This window comes from Monopterus albus, unplaced genomic scaffold, assembly GCF_001952655.1.
Source record: "Monopterus albus unplaced genomic scaffold, M_albus_1.0 scaffold56.1, whole genome shotgun sequence".
In the NCBI taxonomy this organism is placed as follows: domain Eukaryota; kingdom Metazoa; phylum Chordata; class Actinopteri; order Synbranchiformes; family Synbranchidae; genus Monopterus; species Monopterus albus.
The window spans coordinates 649,699-668,809 of NW_018127936.1; the positions used below are offsets into that span (position 1 = coordinate 649,699).

At 40.5% G+C, this 19,111-nt stretch overlaps 2 protein-coding genes across 14 annotated transcripts in view; both read right to left on the minus strand.

The window, feature by feature from the left end:
• The window catches only part of ccser1 (coiled-coil serine-rich protein 1), a 108,323-nt gene extending 94,143 nt beyond the window's left edge, over positions 1–14,180 (minus strand). For 4 of the 10 annotated variants that reach the window (XR_002275149.1, XM_020602453.1, XM_020602452.1 and 1 more), the window contains exons 1-4: positions 13,487–14,178; positions 8,298–9,318; positions 7,187–7,604; positions 4,496–4,680 (exon numbers count right to left, since the gene is read on the minus strand). Coding sequence is in view for 9 of the 10 variants with exons in the window: in XM_020602453.1 (XP_020458109.1) it covers positions 4,496–4,680; positions 7,187–7,604; positions 8,298–9,293 (1,599 nt within the window). In the remaining variant the exon portion in view is untranslated. Of the gene's footprint in view, positions 1–4,495; positions 4,681–7,186; positions 7,605–8,297; positions 9,319–13,486 lie in introns of all 10 variants that reach the window. The other 6 variants (XM_020602447.1, XM_020602448.1, XM_020602450.1 and 3 more) reach the window with 4 other exon arrangements.
• A 1,051-nt stretch (positions 14,181–15,231) lies between these two features.
• trim36 (tripartite motif containing 36) overlaps positions 15,232–19,111 on the minus strand; it is a 24,011-nt gene continuing 20,131 nt past the window's right edge. For all 4 annotated transcript variants that reach the window (XM_020602471.1, XM_020602472.1, XM_020602473.1 and 1 more), the window contains 2 exons: positions 18,235–18,348; positions 15,232–17,734 (listed from right to left, as the gene is read on the minus strand). In XM_020602471.1, the coding sequence (XP_020458127.1) occupies positions 17,365–17,734; positions 18,235–18,348 (484 nt within the window). In that variant the 3' untranslated portion in view covers positions 15,232–17,364. The remainder of the gene's footprint in view (positions 17,735–18,234; positions 18,349–19,111) is intronic.

The window sequence follows — 19,111 nt, forward strand, 5'->3', positions numbered from 1 at the left end:
TGGTGAAGAAAAAGAAAGTGATTTTTACCCGCAATATCCCACTTACATCACCTAACGGTTGTTATTTTTTTATAATCATTCATCTCAGAGCAAAGCAAGCATTCATCATACTCAACAAGCCATGCCATGTAAAGTTTGAGAGGCAGATACTAAATCCTAGTGCTTCATACCACTGACTTGTTCTATACTTTTGCTCACCATAAATTTGAGATACATATTTAACACAGGGTTCTATTGTGTATTGTAAGCTCTACAGCTTTATTAATATATGTTGCAACAGAGGCTGCAGAAACAAAAAATATGACTATACTCATAACTTAAGAGGAAGTTCTTGTGCAATACTGTATGTAGTGTTGACCGAGTACTAAACAAGGACATACTGGAGCGCATCTGCATAATCTTTTAACCTTTATATAGCAAACATTTATACATTATAGAAGGAAAAACACTGGTGTAATTAATAACAAATACCAAATTCATTCTGTTTCAGTTTTCTATTAAGCACGATGGATCAGAGGAATGGCTTGAGGTGTGGTCAGTCCTGATTTCGCTCCCCATTTATTTCTCTGAGGTACACGGCAAGATGTATTCGCCTTCAAACAAACCTGCCTCTTTCACTGTATGCAGAGATCAATTTGTCTGAACTTTGCTCTTTGTGAAGAATTAGGTTCACAAATGTCCAGACAGTCTGAGAAGGGGGAAGAATTGACATACGCTTCAGAATGTACTGTTTGTTTATATTCTTGTTTCATATCAGCATGGTGAAATAACACAAGCAGCAGAGGGGTGCTGCTTGGCTGTAGTGAGTGCAAGGGCAGTGACTGGGTTTGACAAGAAGCACAACTTTGTGGAGAGCTGTTGTTCGCTGGCAACACTTCCCACGCCATTTTCTGGCATGCCTGCTTTCTGCAAGCAAAATTTGCCTGGTGAAAATGGTCATTTGGGACACACCATTTATTTTGCATTAAAGTTACACCTCTTCCTTTTCTGCAGTGGCTAACATCTACCATGAGGAAGGTGTGTTGTTGTTTAGGGTGGTCACACAAAACTGTATCTAGAAGTATGTTTCAGAACTCTGTAATAATCTTTGAGTGTCAAATGTAAATTTCACTAAATAAAGCCTTATGAGATCACTAGGTGGATTATTAGCACATTCTTAATAGTCATTTCAAAATAAGACAAAGAAGTACTTATTCTCTGAATGCACCAATATAACCAAAATCGATTAAAAGTCTAGTCTTTGGTCACAGAAAGGGGGGTGAAAAGGAATTTCAGTGAATTAAGTAAAACATTCTTAGGATCTGAGTCCTGCTGACTCTTGTTCTTCTAATGAACCCCTCCAAATTGTTAATGGCACCATTTGTGCCAATACCTATGTTACATATTAGTCCTGAGCTAAATAAGCAATTTGTTCTTTAACCACCACTCTCATTGTTCTACACTGTGAACATTAGGAAACAGAGCCTCCGGGAAAATGCTGAAGTTTGAAATTTCATATGTAAGATATTTATTACTGTTTATCACATCAGATATCTTTGGGCCAAGTGAGCATTCAATACTTGCAAACATCCTCACTGTTTTTCTTGTTAAAATTCAACCATCTGGTTGTGGTTATTACAAATTCTGTCTGGGAGAGGAAGTGAATCCTTATCTGTTATGATTAATACAAGTGTCACATGATATCTAACCCTTTACAAGGCGTCAATCAGGCTGGAGGATATGAGAACAGGAGATAATTTGCATTACAACTCTCTCTAGCAAGCAAGCTCCCAAGAAACTGTTGATATGCTTAAGTAACACAGTCAAAGAAATGTGGATTGCAGCTGAACTATTCTGGAACATATGGCATCAAAACTACAAACAAAAAAGCAAATTCAAAGTTGTTTAGCTCGTCTCTGATATAGGGAACTTCTGGGTGTTTTTTCAGCTGGTACTGAAAGCAATCGCTGTGAGGCTGCCACAGTTTTATCACAGCTGTCTTTGAGAAACTTATGAGCAACTAACATGAAATACGCTCGTAAAATAAATATCTCACAGCTTCCCAGAACAACGATAGCAAATGAAATTAAATCACCAAATAGCTCAAGCAAACACATCGTTGCTTCGCCTCACAGAGGTACCTGACAGTTTATCTCTATGATGTCAACAAATTAGTCATTTGCCACTGCAAACCAAATATTTATTTCCATTATGATTCTATATTCTGTCTGGGCTGTAATGACACAGCAACAGCAAAGCACATTCACCGGTTAGCATCATGCACTATAGGTACATGGTGCCATGTCCCACAGGCTCCTTTAACATATAAACATTATAGTCAGTTTATGAACATACACTGCATGTTCATAAACAAAGAGTTGACTATTCCATGCCTTTTATTCATAACTTCACTAGCTTCAATTATATGTTTACTTAGAAGATACAAAGGTCTGCATACTGTGGGACTGTACACATTACACCCAGGCAAATGCAAACTGCAAATACTCAAGTGTCTCAATCTAGACTTTTTCATTAGCTACAAGTACCCTCTGCTAACCAACACATTTGTTTCAAGCTAAAAGTGTTGTGGTACATAATTTACTATAGACTCCCAGGCTCCTACCCCCAGAAGTCCCCTTTGTAGGCCCCAAACAGGAAAGGAAGAGGTTATTCAATGTTTGGTGAAGTCTATGTCCAGATATCGATGCAGTGTGCAAAGTACACAGCAATGTGCTGTGTAATCTCTCAGGAGAAACCTATAGTCCCTGGTAAAATAAATGGGACTGACTTAAACTAGCTTTCCTCTCACTCAGCTTCTTTGTGTGTGGTAAGAAAACCAACCTATACACAACTGCAGCTATAAACAAAAGTACATAGAGCTACAGTATGCATCAACAAAGACCGCTGAAAAGTTTTTTATATACAGTTGAAGTTAGAAGTTTACATACTCCTTAGCCAAATGCATCTACATTCAGTTTTTCACAACTCCTGATATTTAATCCTATAAACATTCCACTTCAATACTTTGACTTTGTTGTTCTTAAGCCATTTTGCCACAGCTTTGGAAGTCTGCTTGGGGTCATTGTCCATTTGGAAATCCCATTTGTGACCAAGCTTTAACTTCCTGGCTGATGCCTTGAGATGTTGTTGAGATCATGTCTTGCTGTTGTTCTGGGATTGATTTGTACCATTCAGACCAAGGTATGTTCATCTCTGGGAAACAGACTGTGTCTCCTTTCTGAGTGGTATGATGAGCAATTTATGGTTATAAGTGTGAGGTCTAGTTATAATGTCGTTTTTCCTCCGGACATATAGAGGGTCATTATAGCCAAACAGCTCAATTTTTGTTTCATCAGACCACAGGACATTTCTCCAAAAAGTAAGATCTTTGTGCCCATGCGTAGCCGCAAACCATAGCCTGCCTTTTGTATGGCGGCTTCTTTCTTGCTGAGCAGCCTTTCAAGTTATATCGATATAGGACTTGTTTTACCATGCATATAAATACTTTGGTACCCGTTTCCACCAGTGTGTTCAAAAGGTCCTTTGCTGTTGTTCTGGGATTGAACGTACCAAAGCACATTCATCTCTAGGAGGCAGAACGCATCTTCCTTCCTTGATTTGGCAAAGTCAATACAGCACTTCACCTCATCATTAAATTTACATTCCATTAAACATTTTTTACATCTCAAAGCAAGTTCAAATCCATTTCTGAGATGATCTTCAAACTGTGCCCTGGGGATGCTGGAACACTGTTGGTATTTTCATGGACAGACGCTTGTGATACACTAGCACACTTGGGTACTGGGGGTGACTAGGAGGCCTCCCTAATCATACATCTGCAAAGCCTAAAAATCTTTTAGATGAGCAAACAATGTGTTCAGGTCATTTCAACGCATGTAAAATTTGCCCAGCAGCACAATGAACAGCAACAAGCACTAGAGGAAGACTGAAAAAGGACAAAAGTAGCTACATTTCTTTTAAAAAAAGCCTACTTCAATATTTTTGCCCCATTTCTTACCCCACACCTCAAGTCACAGCACACAGGGACACAAAAAATACAAACATATTTTGGATTAGTGAAACTATTAGTTAAGATGGACACTGCTGCACAAAATAAATATATTTTTGGTCTATTATTATGTTTCATTTTTCTATTCCAATTCTATTTTCTCCTTCATTGTGTTTGTTCATCCGTGTAACTGCTTTATAACTAATGTGAAGTACTTTCACTTGGCTTTGCGTCTGAAACTGTCAGGATGTACAGAAGAGGAGGTGGCACATAATAGGCTATTTAGTCACACTAACTGAACTCACATACGTGTGTGTGTCTAGGGTCTAATTGTGTTTTACCTCAACATCCTAATTAGGGTGCAAACTATTACACACACACACTACACTGTTTGTTTCATACCCACACTACTAGTGTCTAGTGTAATTTGGTGATGATTAAGCTTGACCTAACCATACTAATCATAAAATAAACCATATGATTTACTTCAGTACTCGTGATACCTACCAGACTTCCCAGTTTGGATGACGAGGAGTTGTTTCTGTGTTTAAGCAGACCACATCCCTCCATGCCTGGGGCATCTCTGTGGTTTCCATGGATACGCGGCCCACCAGCCCCTTCAGATGAGGATCGCAGACGCCTCTCCATCCGCATCACCTCATGATAAGGGCTGACACTACTACACAGAGAAGCTGGAGGAATGAGACATAAAATCTGAAGGTGAGAAGGGAATCATTTAAGTTAAATTGCTGCAAACGGCAGTAGTCACATAATCATCTTTTTAATATATTTCCTATTGGCAACAGTCAGTCCTATTATCTGTAGAAAATAAGGTTTCTTTCATAAAATGTAATGACTTACTCTTAGTTATTCAGCATTTTAATGAAGTTCAGTCTTCCCTTTATGAAGTCTTTTAGCCATAAAGGTTTGACCAAGTGGTATTTATACTGGTTCTTTAATAATCAAGTTTTGGTCGAGCGCCTATACCAATAAAACTCAATAGTGAATGAACATATTTGGAAGGGGGAAAAAAAAAACAACACTTCATTCCAACCATACACTCACACAACCACATACACACAGAGCTTCTCTTATGTGGATGTGTCTTCTTTCTTGTCTTTGTCCTTATGAACTGGAACAAAAAAGAACATGGATATGTACAGTTCTGGCTTTGCAGGAAGCCCCATTGTTACCATGTCTCCAACCCAGACCATAACCACAAAGAAAATTCAGACCTATAGTACATGGACACCCACACACCACAGGGCAGACACTGTTAGCAAAAATGAATACAGTAAAATTCTGTTTTTGTGGAGTCCAACAGCTCATCCTATCAACACTGTAGTCAGGACAACTGCAGTTTACTGCAAGCATGGATTCCAATACATTGCGGCAACTCTCTTATGCCGTCGCAGTTCAACTACAGAGCATTAAAGTGACATTTCAGTTTTGGTAATATGCACTTAAACAGTAGCAGCAGCTGCACGTTTATTTAATGTTACCACACCAGCTAAAATGATAGTACAAATCATCTTTGTTTAAGAAAAAAAAAATCTGTATGACAAACACTGTTTCATTCCTGTCAACCCACAACTGCTAGTGATTTATTAGACCACAGACATTTTGTCAGATTAAGTGTCGCGAGTTACTGCTAGAAGGAGTGACAGCTACAAGGGAACTAAAGCTAATAACTTTCTTGTAATACTTTTACCAAAACTTTGTATTACCAGACAATTTGGAAGTTGGGAAAACACAATGTTGTCCATATTACTCATGCAGCGGTTTTCAATCATCGAGTAGAACTGATAATACTTTGATTCTGATTACACCAATCTGCATCACTGCCACTTGCCAGTTTCCTAGGGCAATGTCCTTGAAAGGCTTGGTAATGAACTGTCAAAGATTTTTATTGGCTATGTTGATCACACTTGCTCGCTTGTTCAGCCATGTATAACGAAGTAATAATACCAAACAGCGCTGAAAGAGCAGGAGCATGGCATCATTTCCACCACCTAATAAAAGTTTACCTCTCACTCATTTTGGTAGAGATTATATATATTTTTGATGAATACATAGATAATAGTGACTGTATACTACTACTACTAATGTGGTCCTATCACATTTATGAATGAACATCGCCAAAAATTGATGTGGTGCCTTAAAAGATAAGGTTGGTCATTTTCTATGTTAGCAGTATTTTCAACACTCCCCATACAGACACTTAACAATGAATTGCCTCTGCTCACGGTTAATGTCCATCAGTATGATGGAGGTCTATGGCACAGACGTCGTTGCTCAAAAGTTATTAAAAACACATCAGTGAAACACACCGCTGCAGTGGGTGACACATTTCTTCATCAGCAAATCCCAGACCCGAGTCTGAAGAGCTAGCGGAAGATAAACAAAGCTGAGAGCTCACACAAGAGCTTGTGCAAGATCTGGCGCATGTGCAGTTGTCTCTGACTCACACTAACCTCAGGAAATTATGGCAGCACGGAGCCTTTGGGTGAACATGGTCAAGGTTGGGGTGTCATAATGGGAAAAAATGTGTCACCCGGTGCGGTGGTGTGTTTCCCTGATGTGTTTTTAATGGTTTTGAACAACGAGGGAGATGTATTGCACAGATGAACAACCTAATCCTGTTGGTTTTAGTCTCTGTATGGAGATTGCTGAAAATACTATTAATATAGTAAATGGACAGCCTTATTCTTTATTTTTTCTAGTAAAAAGCAGAGTTTACAGGTGGCCGTATGCAGTGCTTTTATTGTTATTACGTTCAATATAATTATTACATTTTCTACAAATAACCTCAAATTGAGCAAAGATCAAAAGAATGAAGGGAATATAGCAGAACATACACTGAAGTCAACAAAGTCAGTCATACTAGCAAACAACAGGCTACATGTACAGCAGACTTAACTGTTTACATCCAGAAACGTCACCACTGCACAGCTAAGCCAAATCTGTTGCTGCCTTTGAGATAAAACACCTGGTCAGCTATTTCATGGAGCCCTCATCACAAAAGGTAACAACAAATGGTCGTTAAGCAACTAAGTTTGTATCTGCCGCTGTGTCTCAGTTGTCATGCAACCTGATCCTGTGACTCACACTGTACACGTGTGTGTGATATCTGTGTGTGTCTGTGGCTTTATGTGTAGATCTGTGATTAACCTGCTAGTGCTTGCATGAGTTTCATACCTGCATGTGGTTTCCTCAAGTGAGAGGACCTGGGTTCATGGCACCCACAGAAACTTCCTCTTTCTTGAAAAGAGAGCGTGTGCCTTGGTCTCCTTTCCGATTGCTCTGGGTTGGAGTGGCAACCCTCGCTGCGTACCACACATGCCTCGCTCTCACTTGTGGTTTCTGTCTGGTAACCCACTTTCCTGTCTTCCACCAACTCCTTGCTCTCCTCTGCTGACACCACTTCACTCGCTTCCTTTCTCTCCTCCTCCCTCTCCCTCTTCTCTTCCAGCGATTGTTCCAGCAGAGGTGGACAAGGTACAGCTGTCTCTGGCTCTGAGAGGGAAACAGCAGTATCGTAGTCTGTGTTGTTGGCTGTGCTGGTGTCAGGGAGTAAAGGTTTTTCAGTGCTGGACTGGACTGGAGTGAAGAAAACCTGGGGAAAGCAGAACTCTGTCACTGGCGACTCGAATGAGGCAAAAAGCTTCTAATTTTACAGAGAGAAAACCCCACTTTAACATGCATTTAGCAGGTAGATATTTGGGTCTTCAGACACCAAAGTGTGAATCTTTACACAGCACAGTCATGCAGTATTTACTCTTTAACAGCCTCAGTACAGGGCTTTGTTTTTGTAACTGTTGCATATTGGGTAAATGGTTTCCTTTCTGGACTTCCCTCCTCTACCAGGAAATAAAATGCAATCAATTCTTTGAAGGTGGAAAAATTGTGAGCACAAAGGTGTGAAATGTGGGGAGCAGTTTGCATAGGTTCTATTTTTCAGGCCTTAGCTCTTTCAATAAAAGGACTGTTCATGTCCGGTGCTCAACTTTTATGCCACGCTTCAGATTCCACAAAGTGGTCATAAATATTCCTCCTTTATGGTTTTTATCCTTGACATTCAAGGACACCTGTGGTTGTACTGTCATTTACCGAAGCACCAGGCAGCCTTTTTACAAATAAGCTCTTGCTTGTATGTTTACAAGCAGAAAAAAATTATGTGTTCAGGCATTTTAACATGCTTATTAAACTGTTGCATTTTTATCATCTATACTGAACTTCAGATCATTTGATTCCAAAGAATCTTAGATATTTCAGAAAGAGAGTAAATTGCATACAATGAACACACTACCTGGGAGGCGGAGACTGCCACACTGAAGTTCTCTGTAGCAGGTGGAGGGTCAGGGGGAGCTGTGTCAGCAGCCGGACCGGGCACAGAGGCAGGTCCAGAGGATAAACCAGATCCCGGGCTGGGAGCTGGCAGTGCATCCACCTCAGATACAGAATCCTCCGTGACAGGGATGAACTCTGAAGGGGTGATTGCTGTGGTTTGGTCCTCTGATATCATTGGGGACTGGAGAGAGCTCTGACCAACGGTACCAAGCAGCTCACCTGGCCATGACCCTGGAGTAAGCCCTCCTGGCCCTGGAGCCATGGTGGTAGAGCTTGGAGGTTCCAGATTGACTTCCGGAGGTCTGTGGTGATCAGAGGTCCGGGAGAAACGGTGGTGAACTGAGAAAGATTTAGGCAGCAGCGACTGTTTCTTCTGGCGTGAAGACCGTTTGTTGTTATTACTGCTGCCACTGTAGTCATCAAGGAACCCAGAGTCATCGCCCTCATTGGTCCCTGAGCTGCTGATGCAGTTTATAAACACGTTTCGATTGGCTGTTGAGGAGGAAGAGGATCCTTTGTCAAAATCCTTGGTCTGAGATTGTGTGATCTTCTTTTGCCTGTGGCTGCCAAACCCAAATGAGTGGCGTGACTTGGGGCGTCCACCACCATCAATGAACCCTGTCGATACAGATGTTGGTATCGTCTGCTTGTTATTTCCATTTGCATCCGTGCCCTGTGTCAGTGGAGGAGTGAGGTTTAGGTTGATTGGCTGGACACGTGGATCACTGTTCTGTTTAGATGTGAAACTGAGAGATGAAGTGCTGAAAAGGCTCCGACGTTTCCCAGTACTACCAGAACTGGAGTTGGTGCTGGAAGGTGAAGAGGTATGGACGCCATTTCCCACTCCTCCTGAAGATGGAGAGGAGGGGAGAGACTCCTGCCTCTTACTGCTGCTCCGGCGAAAGATTGGCAGGCGGGATACAAGAGTGGAACGGCGTGAGCCCGATTCACCCATTTAGAAGCTGGAGCAGCGCGGCACTCTAGGGAACAAACACAAAAAAACATTTTATTGAAATCAGAACTGTTTTGCATTCAACATATATCCAAAAGAAAACCTGGTCAATAGTATTAAATTACCACTCAGATTTTCAAAGTTTAAAGCTAATCGGCCTAATTTCTTTTCAGTTGCCAGAGGTTGTAGTGAGACTCAAAACCATAATCTGCTCCCAACTGTTCTTTGTCTCTGCCATCATGCCCTCCCACACTGTTTCCTAGTGATGACGTGCAATACGGTCGCCTACAATGCCTGGTTGCAACAAACTTTACAAAATGCAGCCTCCGACCTGAAGCTAGCTTTAGCAACATGGACAACGTCGTGTTTTAGCACTAATGTTACACAAAGCTCAAATTACTCCAAAATTGAATATTAATTCAATACAAACGTTAAATCATGTTCATGATGGGTCAGTAATGTTACCAAAACTTTAGATGCTAATGAATCCAGAAGGAAGAACACCACATCTAAGTAAAATCTAAGTCCTTTGACTGCTTTTAACACTCTCCATCTCAAAAAGCCAAGCCAATGTTAACCCTGGATTTTGTCCTTTCTTTATCCCACGCTCTCTCTGCGCAAAAGAACGCAACCTCTTTGGTCTGGTGGCCACTGTTTCAGACTTTTAGTTCACAAGAGTTCTTCCACAGCTGGCCGTTTTAAATGACTACTCGCAGTTCAAACACACTTCTTATGACCTTCACTAGGTGACAGGCCTGAATCATGTGCAGACTATATTTTGACAACACAGTCTAGAGAAGCTGGAATAGAAGGGCTGCAGGCAGCAGAGTGTCATGGAGGGGGGTGGGATAGCTGAAAGACACCATGTTCTGTCCCATTTTCACCCAATGTATCAAACAATGTGTAAAATCTTAGTTAATGCGCCTGTAAGTGATAAGACACTCAATAACCTTGACAATAAATCTGTAGCCATGCAGTACACTCTCTAGTGTGGGACATGAAAACCATCTATTGCTCTAGATCATAGACTAGATTACGTTGAAACATCCATCTTATGTTAGATATTGACTAATTCATTCAATTTATTTATTTATTTATTTTTGGGTCAAAAAATCATGAAACAAGCCCCTGAGAACTCCAGTCAACAGCCAAAACACAAAAATATTCACTTTACAGTGGCAAAAACTGAAAATTTGCCAAATTCTCACACTGATTGGAATAAAAACATGAACTTTAACACTGGACAAGACTTAATCTCCTGGCCTGTAGCTTAGCTACATCAGGTACTCTCTCATCTGCACCGTCCGACCAAGGATAAGGATAATAGGACAATCACCTTTATTGGCAAAGTATGATGGCCAATAAGGGGGGGGGGGGGTTCAGGGTCTTGCCCAAGGACACTTCGACACGTAGACTGGAGGCACTGAGATTTGAACCTTCAACCTTCTGGTTGGGAGACGACTATGCTACCCACCGCACCACTGTCACCAAAAATGTCAAGCTAAAAACTGACAATAGTTTCATGTGTTGAGAGACATTAAATAAAGACATAAACAATTCATTTTCATTGTTATCTGCAATTAATGAGCCTAACTGTGACAGTGCAGTCCTTGTAATGCTAAAGTTATCTGCAATTAATGAGCCTAACAGTGACAGTGCAGTCCTTGTAATGCTAAAGAACCTGCTTCTGTGAGAGCTACTGAAGTGCTTTGCTTTTGGTCTGTGTAATAAGCTTACATTAACAGCCTTTACTGAAGTGGCTTATGAGTGTGTCGCTCCTTGAAAGTAAATTTGATTAAGCTTTAAATACACAGTGATGTAATTCCTGTTTACATACCATTTTACCTCAACATAAAATGTTCATAAATATTGTCATGACAAAGAAGGTCAATTATCATTTAAAATAATGACATACACAGTGAACACACAAAAAAATGCTGCCACACTTTGCTCTGTGTGCCCTGGATTACTATAGGCTGTCAAACACATTTGAGACATTACGTTGTCACTCCACCACACAGCCATTTGACCAGGTCATGGCACTCTGACCTGGTTCATTAAGACAAGGTAAACATCCTCCAGCTAATTCGACAGAGATTAAAACAGATTGATAATGCCTCTGTTAGTGACCTTACCACTCAGGGGTAATAAGAAATCCTCAATAATTAAGTACGTATGAACTCTGCCCTGGCTAAAGTCTACAGGAAGAAGTGAAGCAGGTGCAAACTTCCTCATTGCTCGGTCACTGCACAAAAAGTGACACGACCTGCATAACAGAGGCAGAACTTCACCTCATCTCATTTCCTCTTCTCTTTTCTCAACACTGCTGTAGTGATAATGTTGTACCAAATAAAGCACAAACAGTTTGACTTGAATTTTGTGTGACTTTCGACTGTCTAAATCAGGCCCATTTCAGAGCGTACTAGCCCAACAGTCAGTCAGTAATAGATTAATAATTGTACAGACGCTTGCAATCTACAGCGTTTCATTTCCCGATTATTTCAGTGCTTTCATTTTCCATTGACTTCCCACAATGAGCCACAATGTTAAGTTTCTCACAGACGTTAACATTGATAGGTGAACAACATAATGTCAGCCAGTAAAAGCAAAGGCCGAATAGGTTTGTGTCTGATATCAACTTAGAAAGCATCGTTTTTATAATATTATTATTCTTATCAGTCACAAAATTTAATTACAATGTAATATAATCGATACAAATACAATATAAAAATCCTCATTCACTGTCACACCTCACAATGTACAGGATAAAGAAGCATGTTGAAATCTTCACAGACAGGTGAATTCTCTTCATCTTAAGTTCTGTTTAATACCTTTCAGGACTTTCCATAAACAACAGAAAAATAGTGGTTTGCTGACATATTCGACTACAGCACCATCTTTCAGTTTCAAAATCAGGACATTAATGCACATTCTCATATCAGTCAAAACATGTTAGTATGGCACTGTTTCAAAATCAATAACTAGGAGTTCATGGTAACCCCCTGTCATGCTCCTAATAATGTACCATAACTCATTTATTCCTGCACAGCTGTGTAGTTTGCTTGGTGTTATCAACACACCCTGCAGCATGAGCCTGTAATAGGCTAAATATAGTTTTACACCGATATGTGATCATCTGCCAGCTAAGGTGTGTATGAGGTGCGAAGAAAGAACTGGGTGTTTCCTATAAGACAGGTTCTTAATGGGAGCTTTTTCATAAGGGCAACCACATATTTCATCCACCCATAATCTTGGAACATCACACAATAACACACTATTGTAATACTGACTGAAAACAATATACTTTATACAAGCTGGTGACTGATATGTCACCTGGAGATTACTTTAAACAAATGTAACAGTGTCTCATTAAGTTTAAGTATTACTTTCATCCTGGGGGGGGGGTATTTTCATAGAAGGAGCTGGCTGGCTCCGGTGTTAGGGTGGCTGATGCTGTCCACACAAAATTCACCTACTTTTTTTTACCAAATATCTCTGTACTAATCTATGTCAATAGGCCTAATGTATTAACAGAGAAAACGATGGTGCTGCAGGCTCAATGTACTGAGACATAAGAAAACACATGCAAATTGTCAAGACACAAGCAAAAGACAAACATGCCATCTGACAACACAGGCGCTGCAAACACAGAGAACACAAGCAAACCCACAAAATCATTCACCAATTTGAAACCAAATACATGGCATTAGAAGCACCAAGTAATAACGACATTTTTTGTTTATAGTCACAGAGAAGTCTGTCTCGGTTACTGATACAGCAACACCTTTTAATGATTAGTGATCGGAGGTTTCTCCACGTTTTAGTCTGCAACATCAAAATCACAACAACCCACTGTTGCCGGCTGCTACTGTGTGTTGCCGTTAGTGTGCGCATAAATTAGCAGTTACTAATTGTCAGATAGTAGAGTGTGCATGAGATGGAGAGATGCATGTAACCAGCAGCAGCCCAGCGGGGCACCAACAACCTCCAAACCGACAGCGCTGTGAAGCCTCCAGACTAGCTAGCCGTGTCCGTGTGGACTCTGGGGTTAATGCTCCCTACGACTTTGTATCCATAAAATGCACTGTGTCGGTTCTTTATAGTTGCAAAGGTCACCGGTGCTCGTATGAAGCACAGTAGCCGGGCTAGCTAGCAGCAGGCAGCCAAACACACAAACGACGGTTAACGTCCGTTACCTTCAGCGGAGTCCCGGTGTCTCTACCGAGGCCACTCAGTGCCGAAATACACGATCCTCGCTTTGGGCTCACACGGGATAACCTACAGGAAGGAGTCTGTAATTATATTGTACAACGGTACTGAAAGCGTCCTGGGGTAGCTAACACCTTGTGTTGTACTGACACCAATATTACACCTCAGTGACGTGGAGACTTCTTTCCTCCTCCGTCTCTTCCGCGTTACGACGACAGGTCGCGTGCATGACGTCGTCTTCCTGCTCCTCCTACTTCCACAGCCCAGCATCCTTCAGCAGGTGGATCCCTGGATAGTTTCCCCGAAGATTATCATCAATAAACCCATCTTGGGGCACGACGTTAACATCGGCACATTTCCCACCTAGACCACCACCTATGAGGATTTCAATTGCAGAATCATAGGCTAGCCCTACTAGATTTGGATTTCACCGTTTTTCTTCTATCTAGACCGCATCAAACAATGGCTTGTATTTACTTAACTGCTAAAAGTTAAAAGTAACATTTTGGATTTAATTAAAAGACGAAGTAAAACTTATCAATATTTGAGGCTGATCAAATGCCTCCCTGATGGCATTGTGTGACAAACATCGGTACATTTTACAGTACTGGATGCAAAATGAAGCACAAAACCCCAAAGCTACAAAATATATGGCAAATATGTAGAAATTGTAACAGTGAGATGTACAGAGACTGAAATAGTCAAAATATGGAGTTAGGATTAAACACAAAAAGTTAAGAATTTAAATAGCATTGTAAATCAATATGCATTTAGTAATATATAAATATGACTTTGCAAAAGGTAAAAGCTCATTTTGTATGTAATGTAGTCCAACAGTGTAAAGGCAGCTCAGGAACTTAAATTATGTCCCTGTAATCTTTGTTTGTGCACATTCACACACCATTCCTGAAAGCAAATGTCCTACTGAAACAAGTATAATGTAAAAAACCAAACATTCTAAACATGAACTAGTTATGATTACAGTTTTGCAATGCTTTCACAGTATCCAGGTATGTAAATACACTAGATCTGTGGGTCTCAAATGTGCAGTGTATGCAGGACAGCATTTCTGAACTGTAAGCATTCTGCAAGGAATGACTGAGAAAGAGGAAAAATAAAAAAAGGTTGCCTAAATAGGTGTGTGCCTACCACAGCTGATAAATTCTTTATATATATATATATAATTAAATAAACCAAAACCAACTATAACTGCATAAACAAGATATGAGAACATTTAAAAACACTAGTTTTATTTGATTAAATCCCCACACAGCAAAGAACTATTTCCACATTTACATACCACACACACACCCACACCAATTACACACACACTATAGCCAAATCGTCTGGAGAAGACAAGGGTGCAGTGTCACTAATCTAGAATTCAGACAACTTGAGTGCTACTAAGAAAACCAAGTAGTGTTTGAAATTCAAGGAAAAGCCCATTACAAATTAATAGTGCACATTATCTCAATAACCCCATGGCTGTCTAAACTGTTCTCTTGGGCTCCACAGCCTTTTTAATATTGCACAGATATTATACACATGTGCAGAGCCAAACAGCTGCAGACTTTAAAGTGCTAACTTGGAATTTGATTGAGAGCCAGTCTGCAAAATATTTGGTTGTAAATTCATTACTGAAAGTTGAGATTACAAGCCTATTTTCAGATTTCTGTAACTACATACAAATGTTTTGTGACCAAGTGAAACAAAGCAGAAATTCACAAAAACATTCAGCTATGTGTTCTGTAATTAACACATACATTCTTTAATAAAAATAAAACTATACATCAGTTTGTGGTTTTAAAAGATGTCCAAACAATTTTAAAATTCAGAAAACAGGGTTCAAGTCTGAAGATCGCAGTGAAAATAATTGACAGTAACACATTAGACGCAATATGCACCCCGCCCCCACCCCCCCCCCCCCCCACACCAACACTGTTGGGACTGGACTACTTCTGTCCAGCTAAACGTAGGAACATGTGTTTGCCCCAAAACAAAACCCAATGTGTTCCATAACCTATAACCAATACAAGTTAACTAATCCAACCCAATTCATGTAGAAGGACGAACAAGTGCCATGTGACACTCAATTGACAAAAGCAGCTGAAACATCTGCATACAGCAATCACAACAGTCGTGTCCACTAGCAAACACCAACTATAACATAAGACATAATTTATTTCAGTGGAAATACTATGTACAAAGAATCTTAAAAAAAAAAAAAAAAGCTTATAATGCGCCATTAAAGAGAAGGTAAAGATATTGGACCTATGAACAAAGCTGCAAGTCAAACTTATGTGAGGAAAGGTACATCGGTTAAGGTTTTCCCAGGCCTGATGGATCATGGTAGGAAGCACTGGGCCCCTATCAGGGCCAAAAACCTGAGGAAATGATTCCCTTATCAAAATATTGTGTACATGAACTTCTAAATAAATCCAGTCTACATAAAGCCAAGTGCGGTTGTCCAGCAAACAGTCCAGACTTGCGTAAACATCCGAGCTAATTTAATCAAAGCCAACTCAACCACTTGTAGGTGTCAGAGCCAAACTCACTAGTGAGATGCTAACGTGCTACACTTCATGTCACTGTACTACAAGTAAACGGTGGTGTTGATAGCAAAGAGTGGTGAACAGTGTTTTGCAATAGCACTTCTTGTAAGAACCTGAATTACTGCATTCTTTGTAAACTGTTTAACAGCTGTGAGGCCACAAAGCTGTGTTGCACTGAGCAAGTCTAGCTATATAGCACTTTAAAGACAAAGAGTGCAACACTCAAGTCAGCACCAGTATCCAAACAAGCTTTGACAGATGCAGCCATTAATAGTCAAAGTGATGTTGACTGCAAATACATGGTATCATACCTGCTAGCTTTAGGCTTTGTTATTTTATGTCACATTCAGCGCTGTGGCACAGGAGAGTGCAAACAGTGAGAGGCTTTTAAATGCAAGCAGCTACTCCTAGATTCAGGTTTATGTTAGTGAAGGTGAATGCTCGAGCGTGACAAAATGAGAATATGCTGACTATAGCATGTCTGCACCATTTGAAGTGAAGAATCAAACTAAGGCGTGATCAAAATGAGATTGTGTAGTTTATCATGTAATGCTTCATACCATATTGTGCAAAAGAGCACAAAGCAAAAGTAGTGTTTCTGTAATAAGGTAAATAAGTCATAATGAACCATTAACTTTGACACCAGGGTCTGAAACCACCAAGTATTTATGCTTATTAGCATTTCTGTAATGCTTGTGCAATGACAACTTCTGCTTGACAGAACAAAGTGACCAATTTCCTTAGAAAATAAATTAAATAAAGGCACTAGCTTCAAAAGCGGTCACAAGGCTCAGGTCCAGACATTAAGATTACATCTAAACCTATGCTGCTATGTTTAAACAGTTACAGAAACACGAACCACTCAATACACACAACTTTATCTTAAATCTAGCAAAAGAAAAAGTGTAAGATGGAAGGCATTTCATGTTAAAATAATGAAGACTGGCAGCAGATTAACTTGGTAGCCAGTGGTTAATAGTTTAACGCAGCAGAATTTAAAAAATCAGGTCAAAGACAATTATCAGATGCAGAGACTTTGGTATGTAGACCTTTCACATTTATACCAATTTCTCAAGACCTCTGTATGTGGACACTGATTCAGTGTCATCATCATCATCATCAGTGGATCATCCATTATACAGGCCAATCTCTGGCAGAGATCCCATTTTCACATCTAGACCAAAGGTCCTGATCACATTTGCCTCTGCTGACATTCAGTCTGGATTGTATTCTATCACCCTGTCAATAAAACCAGCTCTTTCTAGAACATGCCAAGATTAAATAAGTCCTAAAGCAGTAAACTCCACACCTCCTTAGAAGGTCAGTTTTTTAGTGGTGATCAACTCCTCCAGTTGAATCTTGCTGCTTCCCATGAGGCCGAAGGCTGGATACATTATTCCCGAACAATCTACCTGCCTCTCGTAAAGGCACCTCATGCTGTCAGCATCATAAAAATACACCCGGCACGTGTCATAATCTAGGCATACACCCAAGCGCAGTGGCATGGGAAGCACACGCTTGCCAGGGTCACCGGACGATGCGTTTGCGGTAGAAACAGAGGATGACGACGTGGCCTTGGGGATGAAGAGTTTTCCCATGCCCAGTGTGAGGAGGGTGAAGGGCTGGGACACGTCATAGCACGCGTCCTCACTGCCGCTGTCATGTCCACTGTCATGGTCAAACCTGGTTAAAAGAAAGGGGGAACAGAGAGACAGGTTTGTTACACTGTGTCAAATGGACAATGTTACATCTTATGTGAAAGCCTGTTAACCAGGTGTAAAACTGAGGCAGTGATAATCTGCCTCAATTCAAAATACACTTGGACCCATGTTTCTCAAACAAGGACTTGTGATGATTTCAGGCATTTTATTTAGGAGGGAAAACTACACACTTTGAATTTTTTTTTTTTTATAGTCACCTTGCATCCATTATGCAATTACTATAGAATTCAAATTTATTTATGCAACTGTGCTCTTTACATGACCCGATCAAATCAAACACATCCAGCAAGAATGACATGAACATTTTCTTACATCACTGGACTCGAGCACAATTACCCCTGTACTGAGATTGTGTGCATCTGTGTATATTGCAGTGAGTTATAGAAAGGTTTCCGTTTCTCCACACATCTACTATGGGCAAACCGTGTTGTGTGTAGTACATAGACATGGGCTTGTATTTACCTTGGGCTGCTGGTATCTCTAGGATTGTGAAACCATTCCACCAGCTTCGAGTCAGACACCACACCAACTTTAACCATGTAGGAGTATGGTTCCACCTTGAAGGCCCAATAGTGTCTGCAAAACAAAACAGATGATTCCATTCACTGTCCATTGATAATCATTTTGATTTTCCTCTGTGAGGCTATTGTTGCATCAATATCTAAAAATATTGGTCAATCTCTAATACATACAGGATACATGTAGACAGGAGCATCCTGTCTCAAAGTGATGCTGAAAAACTGGTCCATGCATTTGTTACTTCCAGGCTGGACTACTGTAACTCTTTACCATCAGGATGTCCCAATAATTCCATAAAAAGCCTCTAGTTAATCCAAAATGCTACAGCCAGAATACTGACAGGAACTAGCAAGAGAGATCATATTTCTCCCATATTAGCTTCTCTCCACTGGCTCCCTGTAAAATTCAGAATAGAATTTAAAATCCTTGTCCTAACATACAAAGCCCTTAATGACAAGGCTCCATCGTATCTTAAAGACCTCGTAGAGCCTTATCATCCTAACAGAGCACTTCGCTCTCACAGTGCAGGTTTACTTGTGGTTCCTAGAGTCCACAGAAGCAGAATGGGAGGCAGAGCCTTTAGCTATCAAGCTCCTCTCCTATGGAACCAACTCCCAGTCTCAGTTCAGGAGGCGGACACCCTCTCTACCTTTAAGATTAGACTTAAGACGTTCCTTTTTGATAAAGCTTATAGTTAGGGCTGGATCAGGTGACCCTGAGCCTTCCCTTAGTTATGCTGCTATAGGCCTAGGCTGCTGGGGGGCCCCATGATGCTCTGAGTTTCTTTCCCCTCCCCTCCTGCTCTCCTCTCCTCTCCTCT